This window comes from Panthera pardus, unplaced genomic scaffold, assembly GCF_024362965.1.
Source record: "Panthera pardus isolate Hobbes unplaced genomic scaffold, ASM2436296v1 HiC_scaffold_22, whole genome shotgun sequence".
NCBI classification, from domain to species: domain Eukaryota; kingdom Metazoa; phylum Chordata; class Mammalia; order Carnivora; family Felidae; genus Panthera; species Panthera pardus.
In genome coordinates this window covers 79,568,944-79,591,458 of record NW_026526788.1, presented here as the reverse complement: position 1 = coordinate 79,591,458, position 22,515 = coordinate 79,568,944, and the positions used below count along the sequence as shown (strand labels likewise).

The 22,515-nt window shown below is 49.8% G+C and overlaps 1 protein-coding gene and 1 long non-coding RNA gene across 3 annotated transcripts in view; both read left to right on the top strand.

Moving 5' to 3' along the window:
* The window catches only part of EEF1AKMT2 (EEF1A lysine methyltransferase 2), a 70,562-nt gene that overhangs the window by 22,148 nt on the left and 25,899 nt on the right, over positions 1–22,515 (top strand). Inside the window, exon 6 of one of the 2 annotated variants that reach the window (XM_019424676.2) lies at positions 15,484–16,182. The exons of the other annotated variant lie outside the window; for it this stretch is intronic. Within the exon in view, the coding sequence (XP_019280221.1) occupies positions 15,484–15,563 (80 nt within the window). The 3' untranslated portion in view covers positions 15,564–16,182. Of the gene's footprint in view, positions 1–15,483; positions 16,183–22,515 lie in introns of those variants that run through there. 2 annotated transcript variants of the gene reach the window in all.
* Positions 1,831–7,480, top strand: LOC128779046 (uncharacterized). The gene is made up of 2 exons (XR_008424978.1): positions 1,831–4,387; positions 6,519–7,480. It is a non-coding gene; the product is annotated as an uncharacterized LOC128779046 (long non-coding RNA).

Below are 22,515 nucleotides of genomic sequence, written 5' to 3'. Positions count from 1 at the left end.
TATTTTATATATTTACACACGTGTGTATGTGTCTGGTGGCCCTGATGAAAATCTCTACAAATGTGAAAAATCCGTTGCTCTCCAGGCCGGCATTCTGCTGTGGGGAGACCTGGGTTTGATTTCCTGTTTTTGGCACTGTTAACTAGAGTGTACGTGCTCCAGAGACAGCTTTCTGCTTTGAAAGCAAGGGACCAAGTGTCTTGTGTTCCACAGTAGTAAAACCTCTTTAGCTATTTGTGTGTGTGTGTGGCGGGGGGGGGGGGGGGGGGGGGGGGGGGGAGGTGTTGATGGGCTCTGAAAGGAGTCTGTCTCGTACACTTCACTGGAAGGAGGCTGCCCGTGACCTAGAGCTTGATTGTGGGAGACGAGAAGCATGCTAGGTTGAAGGACAATTGCTTAGTGGGAAAAAATTAGGAAACCCTTGTCATTTCTCTGTTAGGCAGGAAACAGAGATGTCCTTAGAAGAAGGGGGAGCACAGGAGCATGTTTTATTAACAGTTAATGGAAGAAAATTAATGCTAATTTATTCGTCATACACACCATGCAATTTGTTAGAAAAGTAAAAGAATAGTTTGAAATTCTTTGGTCAATTGATGGATTCCTATGTTAGGGGCATAGAAATGAAACTCAACATTAAGCAGACAAACACCCAAGCCCACAGGCTACATAAATGCTGAATAAAACCAGCTTCACAATAGAACTCTGAAAAGCGAGGGGGAAGAAGCCTAATGAATGATTGAATATGACCTTAGCAAAATCCCTGGCGTGTTGTTGAAAGATCATTCATTTCCAGCTTAGATGTCAAGATGGGCTCCAGTAACCAGGAAAAAAAGAGAGCTCGAGTCGGTACTTACTGAGTTTTAAAAATCTTTACAACTCAGTGCATTAGACTAATCATTAAAGGGCTTCTCGAACTGAATTTTGAGCGGTCACTGTGTAGACCTGTGGTTTAGGCCCAGGGAAACCAAATTAAAAAGATAGGAATAATTCACAAGACATGAATGTATCAATATCCTGCTTTTATGAAGTAGAACTTCAAAAACTGGATGTGGAGGCTGGCAGAATGTACTTTTGTCATGCTGATACCATTGTAAGAAAGACTTACGACTAAGAGATCAATTGTGCCTTAGAGTATTTGCAAATTACTTGTCCAGTTTCTAAGAGGAAGATATTAAAAAAACCCCGAATCTACTTTTTTTCATTTTTAAGTGGCCCATTTGGAAGAAATGATAAATTCTTTTATGTTTTAAAATATGTATTGTTATCACCGCATCAGAAAATAAGTACTTTAGTGAGTCATCTTTTTTGTGTGCATGCTACCCGGAAGCTTTGTAAGGAAAGCAAATGTACCGTATTTGTTTTCCCAAATACCTAAAAATTTACACATGAACCAGTGATGAGCATATCCTGGACATCGTATGAGGAGCCTTGAAAGAAGTGTGAAAATACTCCAGTTGAATAAGGGCACCGTGAACTGTATTTCTCACTCTTCATTAACATACTTACAGACAGGCAGGTTAGCATTCTCTGGGATTCTCCGCCGGGCTGGGCGCAGTGCTCCCCGCAGCGCTCCTGCCGATGCCCTCCCTGCCTCTTGTCAAGGATGGACGCGGTTGTGGGGGGGGCGGGGGGAGAAGCTAAATGTAGAAGAGAGTGGGTGCCGCCAGTGCACGTTTTTCTCCTAACCCCTCCTCGTGTATGAAAATGTCAGTCCTTTGTTCCCATCTAATTTTAGTACATCCTGGCTAAAAAAAAAAAAAAAAAAAAAAAAGCCCACGTTAGGATGCTTTCCAACCATGGAACTTTGAGGGTGGGGTGGGCGGGGGAAGGGTAGAGGAAGGAGCAGTTTACATTCCATGTCCGGCTGCCTTTCTGCTACAGCATCTCGCCCTTACTCTGTTGATTTTGGTAATGAAATAAATTTAGATGCACTGAAGCAGCAATAATTAAGTTTTCCTTCCATGTCCTCAACAAGAAGCCTAGCTGGAGTCTGAATGGGGAAAATCATAATATGGCATTTAATAAAACATGCTGGGCTGAATTAAAGAGCTGTATGCAAGTTTTGGAAGACAGGCCTGAAGTTGTGAATGAAAAACACTGACCGTTGTCTTATTTATAAAATGTAACCTCTGAGGCCCAGTTGTGACTCAGCGAAAGGGCTTCTATGCCGTTGTTTTGAATGGGAATAATACTTGCTGACTTTTGAGAAGCAATCCTAAACGAGGCGCACGAGTCAGAGCTGTTTATTCCGTGTGGGAGCCCTAACATGTCTAGCAGGAAAGCTCTGATTTTTGTGAAGAGGACCAGTTGGGTCAAAAAAAAAAAAAAAAAAAAAAAAAAATTGAGACTATAGTTTGCTCAAGAGAGAGGATTGAATTCCATATGGCCTCGTACTTCCAACTAGGGTGGTTATTATTTAATTAAAAAGTAATTAACTGGATTAAACTATGAGGGGGATTCCACATACAGGACCTCACTGTGAAATAAGCCTGTCTCTTGGAGAAGTTTGTTCATTTAGTGCTCTGAGGTTTCCTCCTGGAATCTCTGTATGGTGAAGGTGCTAACGTAACCAGAAGTCAGAGGGATCATCTTATTATTACTAAGTCCATTTGATTAATGATTTAATTTATGACAAATGCAGTGTCAGATTATTTTCTGGCCTTGAAATTTGATTTGTTTTGGTTCCTTTCATTCTGTAGTAACAGAGTGTTTAAAATCTGGTAAGTAGTAGAATAAATATGAAAGACAAATGTTTATCTTGAAATACTCAATTTGGGAGGAAAAAATGATTGCAATATAGGCAGGTTGCTTTCCTTTTCTGGGGTTCAGGTTTCGTCTCTGTAAAATGAGGGTGGTCCACCCCGGTGCTGGTCAGCTTGGGCTGCCGTTGGCTGGGTAGCTTAAACAACAGGAATTTACTTTTCACAGTCTGGAGACGGGGAAGTCCAAGATCAAGGTGCCAGCAAGGCAGGCTTCCTTTTGAAGCCTCTGCTCTTGGCATGTAGGCAGCTGCCATCCCCCTGTATGTTCACACGAGCCCCTTGTGCATGCCTACAAGGGAGAGGGAGAGAGCACGAGAGCAGGTTCTCTTGTGTGTCTCCTAAGGGTGCCAATTCCATCATGAGAGCCCCGCCTGCCTGACTTCACCTAACCCTGATTACCTCCCAGAGACCCCATTTCCAAATACCATCACGTTGAGGGTTAGGGCTTCAACTTGTGAATTTGGGAGGGGGTTGACACAAACATTCAGTCCATACTACCTGCTGAAGTTGATCTAAGGTTTAGAGATGGGCCTGCAAAATAGGTTTCCACAGTAAATGTTTATTTATTTATTTTGAGAGAGAATCCGAAGCGGCCTCTCCGTGCCGTCGGCACAGAGCCCAGTGAGGGACTCAGTCTCATGAACCGTGACATCATGACCTGAGCTGAAGAGTCAGATGCTTAACCAACTGAGCCACCCAGGTGCCCCAGGTTTCTGCTATATATGGGAAGTTTAAATACTCCCATTAGCTAAGAATCAGTTATTAGGTCATTTTACAGTTCTTTTAAACAACGGTATCTATGTATGTGAAAAAATATATGTACATATAATAAAACATTTGGAGCATAAAATCATGTATTTTTCCATCTATAAAACATCTTTGTACATTCATTGGTAAACTTCAGATTTGAGTATTGTTTGTCCCTGGTGATATATTTGATAATTTAGTTTGTATTCGTTTGACCATAGTATATTTTATCCAAGAAACTTAGAAGTTTACATCTGATTGTTTAGTCTGCTTGGATTGTATGTATAGAAAGATCGAGATCAAGTTTGGGCCTGAGTAGGCACACAGGAATCACACTGACAGGTGACCTAATTTAGCACCTTGCAGCCCCAGGGCGCTGAGGCTTCTACCTTGTCATGCCGCACAGAGACCCTCGCTCGGGTGCAGTGCGTGAGTGTGCCCTTCTTAGGCCTTGTACCTCTCTGGGCTACTGCCTTCCTGTCCCGTACCTGCTTCTCCCCTCAGTGACACCGAAGTATGTCAACGGTGCTGGGAAAGTGCCTAGTGGATAGCATACACTTACTTAAACTTGGTTTCCCTTCAGAACATCTCTTTGGAGCAGGTTTGAGTAACGGAGACAGAAACAGTTGTGTAGACTTCACGTAATAGGGGTGTGAATGAGTATTAAGTAAGAAAAATCAATGTGAAGCCACTTAGCATGATTCCTAGCAAACGCCAGTGCCAAGTAAATATTCTCTCCTCCAAGAATCCGTCTTCCCATTGGGGCTGATAGATTGACTTGTTTGAGATTTTACCCCTCAGTGCCACTGAGTTATGTCTTCAGGTCCACTGTATTCCAAGAGTGTTTCGATGGCGGGGAGAGGCCAAGTGGTGGATAGGTGAGTAAGAGTGAAAATTTGGAACAGGTGGGCCTTCCAGAATTTCTTAAAAAACCGTTCTGTGTAGCTGCTGCTGCTTTAGTCATTTTCAACAAACGATCTTTATGATGTGTTTTAGCAAACTCTAAGGATACTCACATTTAAGGTCGTTATCTGTTTAAATGGTAATTATTTAGTAATAAATGTAGGTCTGATGGGGACCATGTTCATTTGGATGCATTTGAATTGAAAAACAAATGGCCAAGGACATGATGCACCTTCCATCATTAGGTCTGAATGCTAAGGTGTTTATTTCCAACAAGGGAACTGAGAGCAGGTCCTTCGACTAACCATGCATCAGGTTCAATGAAAGTTGAGTTGGATTTGGGTCTTACCTGGCACTGAGGAAGCAGTGGGGCAGGGTTTTATCATTGATTTCCACCTTGCATCATCTAGATTGAATTTCTTTGATCAGTGAGTTGTATTTTGTTTCCTCGTTTTATGTTGAGTTAACGGTGCCATTCACAGTGACATTTCAAAGTTTGAGGTTGGTTAACACTTTAAACAGTTTATCTGATTTGACCTCAGTTTATAGTGGAACTGACAGTATAGTATGTCGTGTACATCGAATCAGTTGTTTATCCTACCTAGTCTAGAAAACATTTGGTTTTCAGATTTGTGTACTCAACCTTTTTTATTGGTGGGTAAGTGAATATCCCAGTGCCTGGACCCGGCTTAGTGTGACTAGAGAAATACTGGCCAGAATAGTGTCACTTTCTCTAGTCATCCTCAAAGAGCTGAAGTCTTTGAACTATTTTTTAAAAACTCTATAGAGATGAGATCAGTATGATAAGGAGGTATGTCCCTAGGATGGACATAATGAAAGCTTCCCTGAGTGAGGTAGTTTAGTGCTATGGTGGTTAAATAACCTGGATTTGATCACGGCTTTTGTTTTTTGGGGAGGGTTTTTTGGTGAAAGTTAAGAGAAGCTGTAAAGTAGCAGTTAAAAAGCAAGCTAACTTCTCGTATCACTTCTTCTTTGTCTCAGGTCAGGGGCGGGGTATGTGCACAGAAAATAGGCAAGGCCAGTCCCTCTTATAATGGATACAATAAAACAAAACATCTTTGCTTTTGGTTAAAACAGAAGGTTGACAAACTGCTGAGGAGAGTTAAGAAATTCACAGGCTAATATACTATGTGGGGCACATGTTCTTTTCATACTGCTCCCAAGGATGTTCTACCCTTTGGAGCCGGAGACTGATTATTTTCCTTGATATTTTAAACCCAAAGGATTCAGTCTTTAGATTGGGTATTTAAACTCTGTGAAATCACAAACTGTATGTCGTTTCACAGCTTCCTTTCTACATAATGAAAATGAAATTCACTCGGTCTCATTTTTATGGGGATAGGCAGGATAGCAGTGGCTTTGAGCATATCACTAGGGATGAGTTAAAAATAGATTTTTCTTGAGGCAGTGACATTATATGGTAGACAGTTGACAGGAGAGAAAAATTAAGGCAAATTTTGGGCTTGTATCATAAATACTAAATCTGAATTACACTAAAGGCTATATAAGAAAAAAATGGAAAAGATTTTCATTTGAAGATGATAGCAGAAACATTTAGTCTGGCTGTGCTGTTGAAATATTTTCTAGATAAAACTCAGCGTATAACAATATGAAGATACTGTCACTTGTTTTTAGCTGTGTTTTTGGTGGAGGGTCTGAGGCCAAGCTAGGTTATGGGTGAGTAACCATGTTAACAGTGATATCAATTAGAGTCTCCTTCAGCTCAGATCATAAATAGATCAGGGAAAGGTCAGGAATGAATTACGCTTTTCATTGTTACTATTAAAATAGTAACACAGGTTGGATAAGTTTTACATACACCAGTAACTTTGAATGTAAATTGTGAAGAGCCTTCATTGTATTCCTTTTGTTTATTTACCATGCAGAAACTTTTCACTGTCTTCCTTTTTCATGCTGGTGTTTTCTGGTAGCACATAACACCAATAGCTACTATTAACTTGCCAAAAAAAAAATATATATATATATATACACGTATATACGTGTATATGTGTATATATATATATATATATATATATATCTATCTCCAAGTTAAATAAGTTTTAACTGTTGCTCTGTTCTTTTTAGCTTGCATTACCCAGAGCTCTTCATCCAGTGAGTTGCAAGCGTGACATTTGCTGTGTTTTCAGCACCTGCCAACTTGGAAACCAGGGTTTTGTGCTCAGGACTTAGGCTTACAACCCACACTTTGTGGTGCACAATGCTGTCCCAGCTGGCATGCTTCGTACCTCAATGGTGCTAGACGTTTGGTTACAAAGCTGTGCAGATTCACATGCGCTGATTTCAATAGGCATTCCGCTTCAAGCTGCTTTCAACTCTCATTTTGTATCAAAGGAGTTAGATTGGTATCATTAAATTCACTGCCATGGTTATTTTTCAATGAAAATACATTTGTTTTATTTCGTTCTTGCATCAAAAAGTAACTTTGTCTTCAAGAACCGAAGTGCCTCTTAAAAAAGGTGTGTATATAGATAGGGGAGATACCTCTCTATGTGTAGATATTTCTACTTACCTACCTACCTACCTGTCTGTCTGTCTGTCTATCGATATGAGAGAGATTCCAGCCAGAGCTATAATTCCTTGTCATCAGTGGAAAAGTTTCAGAACACAATATAAAAGATCAGAAAGGAAAGAATGGAAGGATTAGTGTGTCCTAACATGCATGTGTAGGTAGGGCTGTTAGTTGTAGCTGGCTCATAGATGAATAAAATCTACATTAGAAGATTGTCCCCGTAGTAGATTCAGAGTTTTGGCTTTTATCTGTAACCAAAAACTTTCCATATCTTCCAAAGAAATGTATTTTGCTAACTTGTTTTCCATAGCCAGTCTTTTTGAAAATGCTTCAGGTGGACTTGGTGGTGTTTGTCTTCCCATCATCTATTATAAGCAACTTTAAAAGGTCCTGCTTTATAAAAGATCTTTTCAGATTTAGAAAGGACAGTGTGAAATGTGAATGACTGGCTTTTAATACAGCAGTTGTGACAAAGAGGCAGTGGCTTTTGGAAGCCGAATAAAGGGGTTAATACACATCTGCGTACTGTGCTGTTGGGTCCAATGTATAACAAGTTTGATGTTTGTTTCATTCACTTTATTCTAAAAAAGAATATACTGTGTTATTCTCAGAGACAAACTAGTTTATGACTTTTTAGTGGTGAGCTCTTTTTACAGCTATAGGCACACACAGATTTGATGGGTTAAACTGAACACCATTGACTGGTACTTGATCAGACTTCAAAGCTTAGCTCCTTGTTGCTTGAATATCACATTCATCTGCTTCTAAAGGCACAAAAATAAAACACCCACTAACTACCTAGGACACTCCTTAGTGCATATCAGAATCCAACCTTTACCCTCCTCTGCACAAATGTGCTTAGGTGAATACTTTATTAGCTTGTTGATACAAGTTATAGTTGGTTACACCCTTTCTTAATAAAATACACCCTTACCGTCTCCTCTTGCTTAAGAGCTTTACACTTGGAATAGGGCAACTCTGTAGTATAGAATGTAATTCAGTTTAAATTCTCCCAGACAGTTTCGAGGAGACATGATGGATGCGTGCTGTACGCACAGGCGTTCCTCCCTTTGGTGGTTCTGCTCTGAGGGGGGCCAGGAGAGGCAATATTGCTGTGCTCTATCCCTGTTTCATTTATCGGTCTTGGAGGGAGACCGTATGGGATCCCTGCATTTTATAGTTCCCAGGTGTTCGTGGCTTACCCCAGTTAGTGTTGGTCAATGATAATGGAGAAGGTACAAGTGATCATTTCAGATTATTTATGGATTTATTCCTAAATTGACTTAGGAATTTGTGTTTAGTTGCCTGGTAGTGCTCTAAATCTGGTTTTGCTTTGGTTTTGACCTTTAAGGATTGAACAAAGGTAGACACCCCCCCCCTCCCCCAATACAGCTTACATTGTTTTACATCCAGAGTTCAACTGCATTTATTTTTGCGCTTCTGAATTGAGCAAAACTCTAATATAAAACCTTTGGGTAGGACTTTTTAAATAATAAACAACTATGTAGTATACAGCCTTAAAGAGTGGGGGTGTTTTAGATGTATAGGACTTAACTGCATAATGTGGAAAGAGCCACATAGTATCTGGAAGGTAAAGTGATCCAGGCCTTAATGTATATACCGGTTAGCTTTTGGAGATTCAAATTAAGTACATGAGAAATAGCCATTCATTGGTTCGTAGCACAACTCCTTGAGCAGGTATTTTAGTTTGTGCATTTGCAAGAAAGCCTCAGAACCAGAAAAACAGGCTGCTTTAGGTTGGAAAGGAGGCGTTGCAGTAAACGGGCTTGCCATAACCACAATCCTTGGAATTTTCTGAGACTAAAATCATTCCGAAAGAAACAAGAATCATGGTTGCAATAATCGTCTCCGGGCTCTGGACCCCTGCATTTTATTTTCTATGTTGACCTGATGAACTAGTAATTGTAGGAATAAGCTGAATGTTTGCCAGCAGGAGTCACTCTAGGCTTCCTAATAAAAAGTAAATTAAACTATATTCTTAAAGCTCTCAAAGGCCGAGGTGACACTGTGATAAAATGGCATTAGGGAAGTGTAGCAGTATACTCAAAGTATCCCTTGTACTTTTCTTTGTTTAACTTAGGAAGACTTAGTTCTTGCTCCTTTCAAAATTGGCCCTTGATAAATTCTTTTAAAGCAATGTTTATGGATAAGGATATCAGAATCTTAGCATTCTCCCTGTTAGCTTGTTTTGGCTTTTGTGGGATGAATGGGTTATATCCCACATCATCTACTTGAATGAGTAGACTCACATCCTTCTGACTGTAGGCCATCCTAATCTTGCAGAAGAAACCACTGGAGTGAGCTGTAGCTCTTGTGAAAGATGTTAGCTCATGATTTTCTGAAAAAGAATGGGTCCAGTGTGAGAGAAACTGAAATATTTCAGCAATAGCCATGAAATATAAGAGTTTCCCAAGTGCTCAAGAAGTTAATTGTTCATTTATGTTTGATACTGGGATTGAAACATTGGATTAAAACCAATTAAATGTTCCTAGAAGCAACAGAAAAAGTTTCCTGATTTATGAATAGAACCATTCAAATGGCGCAGACACAATCCATGTAAAGTAATGAGGTGTTTTGTTTTTTTGGCAAAGGAGAACACAAAACAGGCATAGGGGAGTTCTTTTAAAAAAAAAAACCTCTAAAAATCTCTTTGGATACAAGGTCAATAAAATAACATACACTAGTAGGACGGAGTAATGGGAAATCTAGGGGTTCACTTCACAAGGAAAACAATCCCCCTCCCCCAGGTGAGCAGTACAATGAAAATGCTCTGCTTATTCTATCAGGGTTACATTCCTGAACTTAAGTCAACATCCTAAGTTACAGAACGAAACATGCTCTGCCTCTGCTTAGCAACCACAAATCCTTCCTTCACCAGTTGCATATATTTTGCATGTGGCTTCTGAAGTACACATTCCTTTATTTCGATCAGCGCCCCGAGTTAGGAAAGTAGCGCTTTATTTTCCCAAAGTGTAACGACCCTAACACGCCCCCCCCCCCGCCCCCCGCCCCCCAGCACGCCACCGTAATGATCGTTTCTTTGAAACCTCAAAACCCAACAACCCGGAAGCTGGACGTCTGAAGTCCACGCGGCCCAGGATTTCTTTGCCCCGGTTCGGGCTGGGGCGGGGGGGTGGTGGCGGGAGAGACGCCCGCGGGACCCCCGGCCCCGGGCAGCCGCGGAGGAGGGGGGGTGGTGGTGGCGGCGCGGCCCGGGCCCGGGGCCACTTCCCGCGTCCCGGGGCCTCGCAAGCGCGAGCTCGGCGCGCGGCTCAGCTCGCAGGACGCCCTCTAGCCCCGCCGGCGGCGCGCCGCGACCCCCCCACTCCCCGCCCACCGGCGGCTGCGCGCACTGCACACTCGCCCGCCGCCGCCGCCGCCGCTGCCGCCGCACGCCGCCCGGCTCCTGCACGCCGCCGCCGCCGCCGCCGCGCCGAGCGCCCGGGCCCGCGACGCCGCCGCCAGAGCGCCCGACCCAGCGACACGCAGCCGAGGTCGGGCGGCCCCTCGGCGGCGGCGGGCGCGGCGGGCGCGGCGGGCGCGGGCGGCCTGGCCGGGGCCGGTTAAAGGGACGAGTTGCAAACAGTTCAGGAAGTGACAAGTCGATTTCCTCCTCCCTGGGAGCCGCTCGGTACAAAGCGCTCGGCGCCGGCAGGAGAGCGTGCGCGCGGCGGACGCGCGGCGGGCAGCCGGGACGACTTGGCGAGCGCCGGCGGCGACGGCGCGGGGCCCGCGCTCGGAGCGCCCCGCCGCGCACAGTAAGCGACCCCGGGCCGCGCGGCGGCGGTGGCGGCCGAGGGGCCGGTCCCGAGCGGAGGTCCCTGCCGTGTGCGCCGCAGCCGGCGGCTGGAGGGACCCTGCTCTCGCGTGTGCTGGGCTTGCCTTTTTAAGATTTTTAAATTGTTATTCTTTTTTTTTTTTTTTTTATGTTGCTGGTTTCCTTTTTTCCGCCTTGTCTTCGGGTTGGTTCGGGCGGTTTCTCGGGGTGCTGAGTGTCGTCTCTGGTGCAGGCGTGAGACTTGTCAGAGCGCCGCCGGGGGAACGAGCCAGCCCGGCCCCTGCGGAAAAGTCTGCGCTTCCCCGGGGCGGGTGCGGGGCCGGCTGCGCCCGGGGGTGTGCTCCTCTCCGCGTCTCAAGTTGAGCCCTGGCTGGCGCCAGCGGCGAAGGCGCCGGGACCCGGGACCCGAGCGCCCCTGCTAACCCCGAAGTTCCCGCACCGTTTGCAGACAACTCTTTTGTTCGCGGAAGTTTGGGTCCGCCACCCCCGGGATGCGGACGCCCCGCGGCGGGCTCCGTGGCTGCTGGACCGGCCGGGGCGGTCGCAGTGGGGGGTGAGGGGGCGAGTTCTGCTCCCGGCTGGGGAAGCCCGCGGGGTGGCCGCGGCGGGGGTTTGCGGAGCGGGGGGGGGGGGGGGGGGGGGAGGGGGGGGGCGCCGGCGTGGCTTTGCACATGGCGAGAAGGGCCGTCCGGCACGGGCACACTGGTCGAGTCACATTTTTGCCAGTCCTTGATTTGCAAGCCTGTGGGAGTCAGCTTTCCCGCTGGGAGTTTCTCTCGGTGGGGCAGGGACGAAGGAGGCGAGGACACCTAGAATCCGGGGAGGGCCCTCGGTGTGCATTGCCCCAAGGGGCTTCTCGGGCACCCCCAGCTCCCCACCCCCGCCTGCAGACTTGGGGAACAATGCTCGAGGCGCGGGACAGAGCGGCGGAGCACGGGCGAGTCGTGCGAGCTAGCTTGCACGGGTCCTTCGCCCCCGGAAGCCCCCCGAAGCCGGGCTCCCTCCATCTGACCGCCCGGGTTCATTAACACGTACTGTACTTCGTACGATGGTGAACAAAGAACGGCTCTTTGCAGCATTTGATGAATGGGATTCTGCCTCCTATAGGCCACACTCCGAGTCTTCCATACGTTACCGTCTCCGGACTCGGTGGTGTTGGGTGAGTGGCCCCTGCGGAGGGCTGCTTCACGGGCCGGGACCCTGGGGCAGGGCATTGGTGCCGCCGCCGCCGCCGCCTCCGCCGCCGCGCTTGCCTTGCCGGAGCGGGTGCAGATGGAGGCAGGCTGACGGTTGTTCCACAGGAACAAATGTTTGTTGAATTGTTGGATGGCGGAGACAAGGGAGTGTTTTCTATTGACTGCTGCAGGAGTTGGAATGGCATTGTTTATTGGCCTGGGAAGCCAGGCAAGCGTCTTGTGCTGCCTACAACGCATTAGCAGACTTCCAAATGACATACTAGCATATGTGTTCCCAGCACTTCCCACAGGCTGGAAGGGGATCCCTCCTTGCTCCGGATCCTAGACTCCGTTGAAAGATGTCACCTGGTCTGAGGACTTGGGAGGGAATGGAGTTAGTAGACCTGGTGAAACTCACTGTTCGGGACTTGGCCAGGTTTTGGTTTCATTTTAATTTATCCACTTAGCGGTGACTTGTCTCAGTTACAGTTTTGATACTGAATTGCAGATCTGCGGGGTTTTGTTTCCCCGCCCCCAACCCCCATCCCTCAACTGGCGACAGCCAGATAAAAAACCAGAAACAGCTACCTCCCGTTGACAGGCCCCTGTTAGTGGGAGAAGGTTTGTGTTCTAAGTGCAGGACTTGTGGCCCTCGACCCAGGGTCTGCACTTGGCTAGGGTCTGCATGCTGCCAGCGGTCCTGCAGACCCAGGAGCATGCGGCCATCCAGCTCCCAGGGCGCTGTTCCAGTCTAGGAAACTAAGGAGAGGCTTGGGGCAGGTGTGTTTTTTCCCCAAATGCCCCTCTAGAGAAGAAGGTGGTTTTAAGACCGGTTCAGATCATTTTGCCCAAGGACTTCTTATTTTCCCCTGAGAATGTGATGTTGATAACGTGACCCTTTTAACGTTGAAGACTAGTTTTAAATAAAAGTTAGTATTGTCTGCTGCAGAAGTGGACTTGAATTCCTAAGGCTGGCAGCACGAGTGCTCCACGATTGTGATTAATAGTGTTTTCAGTCAGTTTCTCCCTTCTGTTTTCAATTTAGGATATGTCGCACACGTAGTAGTGTTTTGGAAGTTCCTAAAGTTCTTTTAGGAAGACCTTTACGTTAAGATACCTTAGAGGGGTCGTGGTGGCTCTCCTTCGTTGACATCCTACGGGAAGCCCCGTTGTTATTTCTTAGGCTCTTTCTCTCCACACCTGTCACCTCTCTCTGTCCCCCTGTTGATGACTTCACTGTCACCTGGCCTCCATTCCTCCCCCCCCCCCCAGTTCTGTGGAAGCCTGATGGGCTGCGTGTCCTTTAAGCGGGTTCAGCGGGCAGGCGCCTGACCAATGGTGGAAGGGTTGGGAAGGGCTAGCCAGCTCTCTTCCCCTGCTGGAGACTGGAGACCAGGCACCCCGGTACACTCTGGGAGCTGGCAGCAGGGGACGCCTCGGAGCAGGCTGGTATGTCTTTGCCGTGCTCTTTAAACAGTACGTCCTTCTCACCCACTGCTTGGTGCGGTGGTGGGTCCCGGAGACCGAGAGCCGGACCCACTGGCGGACTGTTCAGCCGATGTTGTGTCCCGGCCGTGCGACTTTTTTTGAATTGCATACTGCACGGAAACTTTTCGTTCTTGCCCTTAAAAAAAAAAAAAAGACAAAAACAAAACCAAACCTGATATAAGCAAACAGGCAGGTCAGCACCACTGCCGTCATGAGCCCTACCACACACACCTCTCTGATGTGTAATAAAAGAAACCTGCAGGCATAATTTGTTATGTAATATGCTGATAATACAAGTTTCGGTTTTAGATGGAAACCAGATGTGGAGGGGCTCTCTTTAATTGATCCAGCAAGGGGGACACGTTACTAGATTAACTAGCCCTTGCAAAACCCCAAAGATGATTTTTTGTTTGTTTGTTTGTTTGTTTTTTGTCTTGAGGGGAGACTCCTAAACCTGGGGCTTTTTTCGAGGCTTTTGCCTCCGAGCTGCTTGCTTCGCTGCAGCTGTCGTTTTTGTCAGACCCTTCCTCTCTTGAAAGAACCAGTTTGTTGCCAACACGAAGCACATGGCCCGTTCTGGCTGGGCTCCGCCAGCTTAACTCTGCTGGGCTCCACACTCCTCCTTGTCTTGTCCAGCTGCTGCCCTGCCCTGCACCCTACGAAACAGGGCCTGGCCGGGGGACTTGAGCGCTGCAAGGAATGTTGACTGGCCTCCCTCAACTGCTCTCTGAAATGTCTGATCATCCAGGGAGAGTCGCTGTTTAAACTTGCCCCGTGAATACACTTTCCAAAATCATTGCCTCTCCTCCTCTGATTAATTTCTGTGTTTGTTTCCTGCCTAACTTTATGAGGGTTCTTTCTACATGGCTGAGTCACCTTTATTATGGCCCAGGGTCGGGGACTGCACTGTAATAGCTGACCCCATTAACAGCAGTTTCATTGCGTGCTGGGATGTGAGCTTTGGAAACAAACCCCCGAGGCTTAGATACACTGATGTGCCCGGAGACTTGCTTAGAAAATTTTTGTTTTAGCGCAGTTTACATTAACATGATTAATGACCGCGCCACTGAAAAGTCTATATTCAAAAGCAATTTACCATTCCCTAGGGTTCTTCTTATGGCGAAGCAATTTTCTTTGCCAAACAACTTTGTTTTAAGGTAATTTCTTCTTTGATGTTTAATCCAAACCTCCTGTGCACACGGTTTTGGATCAAGGCTAGGGCTCCAAAAATTGTGGGTTGTGGTCTGGTGGTGCCTGCCTTAACCTTCCCGAACTCGGGTCGGAGGGCACCGGGATTCTTGATCTAAGAAAGCTCTCTGGGATCCGAAGCAGCAGCAGAGTTCGTGCGGAGCTGGTTCGGACGGACGGGAGGAAATCTTCCAGGGAGAAACTTGGCTTCAGGGTGTCTTGGAGAAGGGAAGTGAGGAGGCTGGAGCTGAGGACAAGATTTCTTTTTTTTTTCTTTTTTTTTTTTCTTCCTTGCATCGACTGGAGATACTTGAGCTTTTAAAAAAAAAACAACAACAAAACAGAGACGTCTTTGCCGCAGCCACCACCACCTTCTCCTTTTCTTCTTCTTCTTTTTTTGTTAAATGTGGGTGATGGAGGGGAGGGGGGAATACTGATGGGTGGGTCTGAAAGCAGCCTTAGGAACCCGAGAAAATAAAAACACATTTGAAGGACTCTGGAAGATTTTGCATTTCAAAGGGTCCACCTTGTAGAATTTCACATCACGTCAGGGGTTATGGAGAAGTGTGACAGGCACCCCCAGCTTCTTTAACGGTTCTCCTCCTCTCCTGCTGCGGGGGGCTGCACGGGAAGCTGTCTTTTGCAGGGGGTGGGGGTGCGGCGGGGGGCAGTTTGGCCAGACCGTGCCGGGGATATCTCGGAAAGAAACAACGGTGCCCCTTAGGCATCTGTAGTTCCTGGGGGCACTTTTTCCACGGGGGCCACTCAGGAGGTGAAAGCAAATTCTGTCGCTAAAGAGCCCATTTGACCCCAGAATGGGGGCGGGAGGGGGGCAGGCCAACTCCTGACTGCTCTCGCTCTTTTCCTTAGGCTCGTGGAACAAAGAAAACAGATTCTCCTCCTGCACTCGTGTAGTATGGTTCCCTAGTTCCCAGGATTCCGGACCATGAAAAGTTGGGCGCAGCAGGCTTCAGCCGAAATGGGTGTGGATTGTTCCAAGAATAATAGCGGTGCCCACTGGGTATTGAAGGCCTACCCTGGGCCAGAGGCGTTGCATACGCTCTCCAGTTTTCAAAGCATTCCTGCAGTCACAGCTGAAGGAATTGAGGCTCAGAGAGGCCAAGTAACTGGCCGGAGGCCGCACAGCTTCTAGGCCGGAGAGGGTCGTAGTTCTGTTGGGGTCTGTGTCTCTTCAGAGCCTGGTTGTTTTCCACACGCGTGCTGTTGGTTGGTGCCTTCCTAAGATAGAGGCATCAGTTCTGTTTTATCTCAAAGCATAAATTTTGCTTAGTCTTGTTAACACCACAGGGAAACTCAGCAATTCTGACCCCCTCTTTGCCGTGCCCCTCCTTTTCCTACAGCTTTTAAAAAAATTTTAAAGGGGGGGCGCCTGGGTGGCGCAGTCGGTTAAGCGTCCGACTTCAGCCAGGTCACGATCTCGCGGTCTGTGAGTTCGAGCCCCGCATCAGGCTCTGGGCTGATGGCTCGGAGCCTGGAGCCTGTTTCCGATTCTGTGTCTCCCTCTCTCTCTCTGCCCCTCCCCCATTCATGCTCTGTCTCTCTCTGTCCCAAAAATAAATAAATAAAAAACGTTGAAAAAAAATTTTAAAGGGGTGGGGGGGGCTTGGATTCTAGTTCTACCACAGGACCAATGGCAGTGCCTCAATTGGGAAGATTGAAATATTTTGCTTCATCCTTACAAAAGACAGATTCACAAGAAAATGTAATTATTCCCAGTGACCTTCTAGGGGAAATGGGAAATAAATCTGTCAGCCCAGAAGAGGTATCACCATCTATTCGGATTCTGTTTCCTATTCAAAGAGATTGTTTAAAAGGGATTTCGGCATTTTTTTTTTTTTTTTTCTCTGCGTTTGTAATTCAGCTCTCTCAAAGTAAACCATTTTGTGGTGCTTGCCACCCCAGATTTGTATAATATCACGTTTTGTTTACATGCCTAAAGTAAGCAAATAACCGAACCCAATTGTGCGGCCTTCAGTGTGTGGGAACTTGGTACATCCCAGCCGGGGCTGGGCAGAGGCCCTGTGTTCTGTCTCAGACACATGGCTCGTCACAGGTTGATCCTGGGTTGGGGGCCGGGGGATGGTGTGAGCATCCTGTCTCCAGCAAGACCTGCCTGGCTGGATCTGCTGCCCTAAAAAGTTTGTGGGAAATGGCTGGGGCCTGTGTGCAGAGTTTCTAGACTCTAGAGCCGTCAACCTCCACCTTAGCTGCACATTAGAATCACCTGGAGAGCGATTTACGAAAGAAAAAAAAAATCCCAGTGCCCACGCTGTATCCAGGACCAGTCACATCAGAATCTTGGAGAGAAGGCTCAACCTCGGTGTTAAAAAAATTTTGTTTTAGTGTTTATTTTTGAGAGAGAGAGAGTGGGAGACAGAGCACGAGTGGGGGAGGAGCAGAGAGACAGGGAGGGAGACACAGAATCTGAAGCAGGCTCCAGGCTCTGAGCCCTCAGCACAGAGCCCGATGCGGGGCTCGAACCCACAGACTGTGCGATCGTGACCTGCGCTGACGTTGGACGCTTAACCAACTGAGCCACCCAGGTGCCGTCCACATTGGTGTTTCTGAAACTTGTGAGTTGATCCTGTTGTGCAACCCGAAGGAGGGATGTGGGCTGGGATAGACCCCACGCTTCCCTCAGGGACCTTCCTCTTCGGGAGTGGAATAAACCTACTGGAATTTTCTGTTGCTGCCATATCTCAGTGAAGGAGGATCTGAAAGGTACCCATGTCTGGGCGAAGCGCCTGCTGTAGACATCATCGGGTTAGTTCCCATTTCTGTTGGGCCAAGTCTTGGGCATGCCTCCCCGCGAGCGGGATTCAGCCACAACCCCTCTGAGCTGCCTTCTTTGTGGAAGGAAGAGGGCAGGTTGTGTTCAGCTGGCTGCCTCGGACCAGTTCTCAGGCGGGCCCTGCCTCCCCGTCATCTTTGCTGGTCTTTTCAGCTTCTTGTCCCTTCTGCAGCTTTGACACATGGTGTCCCGCCGGGGCACAGGGGAGGGAAGGCGCAGTTTGGGTCCCGTGTGCCTCGTGGTTGATTCTCGATGAGGAGCTGGTCCTTTCCACCTGCGTTGGCCGCGACTGTCACGCTCTCCGGCCGCCTGGTTGCACCTGACTGCTCAGAACCTGTCCTCTTGCAGGCATACTTGGAATTAGGTGTCGTAGAATTACGTCTAGAGTGACCAGGGGCTGAAGAGAGCACAGACTTCTCTCACCTGCTTGTTACCTTACGGAGGAGAAATCCAGCCCCCCCCCCCCCCCAACAGGTGCGGTGACTTTCCCCAGGTCACGCGGCTGGCGCACAGAGGAATGGGAACCTTTGGCTTCTGGGTCCCCTGCTCCAGGGCTGTGTTCTCTGCTGAGAGACTTTGAAGCACAGCCTTGCTTGCGGGATGGCGTGCTGTATGTAGCACAGACCGGCAGACAGAGGAGTCCTGGTTCAGAGTTCAGGCTGGTGAAACAGGCCATCCGTGGCCCGTGGCCCACTTCAACAGTCCGTCCCATTTGTAATTTCCTTCCCTGGTGCCTACTCAGCAGGGATCCCTTAGGTTGCTCAAAGGGTAGGCTCGGTATATAAACCCCTAGCGGGGGAAACTGAGTCCCGACGGAAAAGTCCTAAAACCTTGAACTTGATGAAAAGGGTTTTGGTTGCTTTGGCCGAGGTTTGTCCACCTTCTCTTCTGGGCCCTGGTAATGGTGGTAAATAAGGGCCCTTTCTCCCGTGCTAGGAGCTGGGTTTGGGCCTAATGAGGTGGGAAGAGGGAGCCCGTGACGCTTGCGTTCACGTAGTCGGCGCTGACCGGGCACGTGCTGAGCGTCCCGAGGGGGCGCTGGGCACTCCACTTCATGAGTTTATTTGATCCCCCGGGCAGCCTGCGGCCGAGGGGCTTGCTCTGTCCCTTGCTGGAGACACTATCCCCCCCGGAGCCAGAGGGGCAGTGGGATCTCAGCTCATCCTGGCTGGCTCCAGTCCCGCATTCTCGCCACCATGCCGCGTTCGCTCTTCGTCCAGCGCCTGCCTCGGTGGAAAGGCGGTGCGGTCCCTGCCGTAAGCCGGGCGTGTCGTGCTGGGGGCTGTTCCCCGGCCGTTACTGCCTGGGTGCTGTGCTGCTACTTTCAGGAGGGGCTCGGGTGGCCCAGGGGCTCCTTTCTGGACAGCAGGGCCCGGCCGGGGCCTCTCTGCGTCCCGGTGGTTCCGGCAGTGCCCTGGATAGAGGAGGTGGCTTCGTGTGGGTCCAGTGCTCCTGCTTGGGGAGGCCACCCTCCTCCCAGCGGCCCTCTGGCTGAAGTGCCCTGACGGACAAGGCCCAGCTGGGAGAGGCCTCGGCTGCGCCTGGAATTCCCCTCGCTCTGGCATTCACGTTGGCCGGGGGCCTGGGAGCGGAGGGAGGTGCCATCTGCCGGCTGGGAGCAGCCTGTCTGCATGCTTGGAGGTGGAAGGACCGAGTCCTCCATAGCCGGCCACCTCCACGCTCTGGGTGAGGAGAAGGGGTCGTGTCCGGGGGTGGGGGGCGGGGGGGGGCGTGTCTGTGGTTCTGAGGCTCCAGAGAGGGTGTGGGATGTGGGGGCCCCCGTGGTATGGTTCGGGGTGGGGGGCCACCCTCCTGCGAAGGCTCCTTGCTCGCTGGACTGGTTTGCGATGTGACCCTCTGGGCCCGGATTTCTCATCTTGCTGGCCCTGCCTCCCAGCCTTTTAAGGAGCCCTTAAGAGCCTGTCTGAGAAGCCCCCTCGAAGGGCGTGGTGCCGCGTGGAGGGACACAAGGTAGCAGATGCACATCGGCCCACAGGGCACAAGTTCTTCCAGGCAGAGTCCGGGGCAGGCCGCCTTGCAGCCGGGGACGAACCGCGGAGGAGCTTCGGGCAGAGCGAGGGCGGCACCCAGGTCTGTGTCACTTGGGGCGAGGGCAGCGCTGCGCTCTGGAATCGGTGCCGGGGTTCAGATCCCACGTCTGCCCTTTGTTGACCATCTGCCCTTGGGCCCGTGACTGTGTCTCCCAGCCTGGGTTCCCTCATCTGGACGATGGCCATGCCGACAGCACCCGACCTGCGGGTGGGGGACGCTGAGTGAGACCATGGGTGGAGACCCGTAGAGCCCAGCACGTGTTAGTGAGCGTCCTGTGCGGCCTGTGGCGGGCGCGTGCTGTTGGGAGGACAGGTGGAGGGCTGGGAGGGCAAGGGGAAGACAAGGACAGTTGTCCTCATGGTCTCAGTGGGTGACAGGACGAAGCACAGAGCTGAGCTCGGCTGGAGGGCCCAGATGGGGGTGGGTAGAGGCTTTCGTCACCCAGCATTCTCCATTCTTGAGGCGTCTTGGGAGTTTTTCAGGAGGAAGGGTTGAAGGCATGTGTTATAATTTAGTCTGCAGTGTGTTTCTTAACAAGAGTTAAGACTGGTGAAATCTCTTAAGCTTTCTCTTTAGGAAACAAAATCTCTGTTTACCAAAAGTGACCGACTTTGGTCCTAAACCTGGAAAAGTAAGTTGGCGTAAGCGTTGCAGTGCGGCCTCAGGACCGGGGCTGTGTTCTCGCCAGCCTCTGAGCGTGAGGGTGCCCCTTGCAGGCCTCCAGGGTTGCTCACCTCTGGACTGAGTGGGAGGCGCCTTTACCCCCTTCTTAGATCCACTCTGGATTCTTTGCAGCTGATGTCGTTATTTGGTCTTGTCCCCTCTTTCACGTCCACAAGCTGCCTTCACAGCTGCATGCAGCATGGTGCAGGGCATAGTGTCACTGCTGGGGGTGTTCGCCCCCCAGCCGGGCCGCCTCTTGCTGACCCCTGGCGTGTGATTCCAGTTGACTCTGGACCCCTGCGCCGCCTGAACACGACCGGCCATCCCTCCAGGAGCGAGAGCTCATCTAAGCTCGTCCCAACTTTTTGAACCAAGCCCTTGACCCAGCTGACAGAGAGAACAGCCTTTACCCTCTTCAGTGATCCCTGGGCTTCTCTTGGCGCAAGCCGATGATTCCCGACGGTCTCCGCCCACGTGTCTTCTGAGCATTACGCCTCGTCAGCCCCAGCCTGGCATCCTGCGGGGTGAACAGGGTGGACCGTCTTGGCATGTGAGATTGCCTACTGGACTTTGGGCAGCTTTGAGGGAGACCCCGTTGTACTGGAGTGGGAAGGCTTGGTATTATTTACGGGGTTCTGGGCAGGGGCCCTGACTCCAAGGGGCAGCAGCCCCTTCCCCTCAGAGGCCGGCATAGGTAGTTGGGGCTGGCCTTGGAGAGCCCCCTGCAGAGGACCCGCCAAAGTGACTGGGCTCAGCTGGCCTTGACACAGACCCTCTTCTTGGCATCATGGAGCTTTGTGACTGTGGGGCTCTGTGTGAGGGAGGTAATAACTAAGGCCTCTGGTCTTGGTGGATGCGACAGAACTCGTTTCCTCACCCTCTTTGCCCCTTCAGATGTGTCATTGTTCCTGCCGTGACCACAGGACTCTCCGCCATCCTGGTGGTCCCCCAGGCACAACGCAGTCAGTCAGTATTTAGTAAACGCCCACTGTGTGTGTCAGGCCCTGAAGAATTCAGAGATGAGTAAAGCGTGTTCCTGTTTTTGCAGAGCTCACGGGCTTGTGTAACGGACAGTGAGACGGCAGTTGTTGTTTTTAATTATTTTATTTTTAGTAATCTCTACCCTCAACGTGGGGCTTGAACTCACGACCCTGAGATCAAGAGTCACAAGCTCTTCTGACTCGGACAGCCGGGCGCCCCCACAGACAGCAGTTGTTTTGATTGAGCTCCTACTACGTGCCGGACAGAGGGTACTAAGTGTGATGGAGATGTGTGTGCACAGGGCACCGGGGAACCACAGTTCCGTGGGAGTCACAGGAAGGTCATTTAAACCAAGCCAAGGGGAGGAGGGTAGAAAGGCTCCCTGGGTCTTGAAGAATGAGCAGGAGTTGAGACAGGTGAAGGATGGGGGACAGGAGATGTTCCAGAGCAGGGAGAGGTGAGTGTGGAGGCGTGGAAGCATGATGCCGACCGTGGGGCCCTTGGGGGGAACGGCAGGTGGTGGACAGTCACCCGGACCTGGGCGCCTGGGTGAGAAGAACTTGTTGGCTTAAACTGGTCAAGGTCAGGATGGCAGCAGGTGCAAAGCAAAGGAGTCCCGCCTTTATCTCGAGGGCTGGGAGCAGGGAGCCATATATCGATGCTGTACTTCTGGAGGCTCAGCGTTTGGGGGCGCAGGTTGGGTTGGAGCAGACAACTGGGAGCCGGCTGACTGAGCTGCGAGAGGGATGTTGAACCAGGGCGGGCGAAGGCCAGAGGGCATAGCTGTTGGTCGGTCACCACCTGGAAAGGGGAGAACAGCCTTCAACAGTCCTCACTTGGGGCCGCCTTCCAGGGAGACTGCCCTGGGGCCTAGTCCTTTTGACCTTGGAGTGACCTCCTTGGAGGGCACAAGATGAGCCCCCGATACGTGGAACTTTCATCAAGTGCCTTCTTGATGGCCAGAGGGATGTGGGCTTTGTTCAGTTTTAGCGTGAGCTCTCGCTTTCAGTGGGGACCCTTGAGATTCCCAAGAACTTCCAACGTGTCTTGCCTGTGCCTGCACTGGAACTAAAGAAATCAAAACGGACAAAAGCCTTTGGTGTTGGCGGAGTTGAAAACATCCGATTCAGTGTAAAACTATCTTTGTCCGCCCCCCCCACCCCCCACCTTGATGGAAACAAGTAACCATGTCGGTGCGATTTGAAAAAGGAGCTTCAGTGCCCTTTGGGCTCTGTCATGGCATGTGCTCTCCGGTGTTGTCCAGGGTGGGGGAGTTGCTGACACAAACACGCGAGAATGTTCTGCCTGGGTCACCTGACTTCTGGCGCCCGGTGCTCCTGTGGCCTCCACACCCTCAGATGCCAGCCCGGATTCCAGGCCCCGTTGACTGTGCG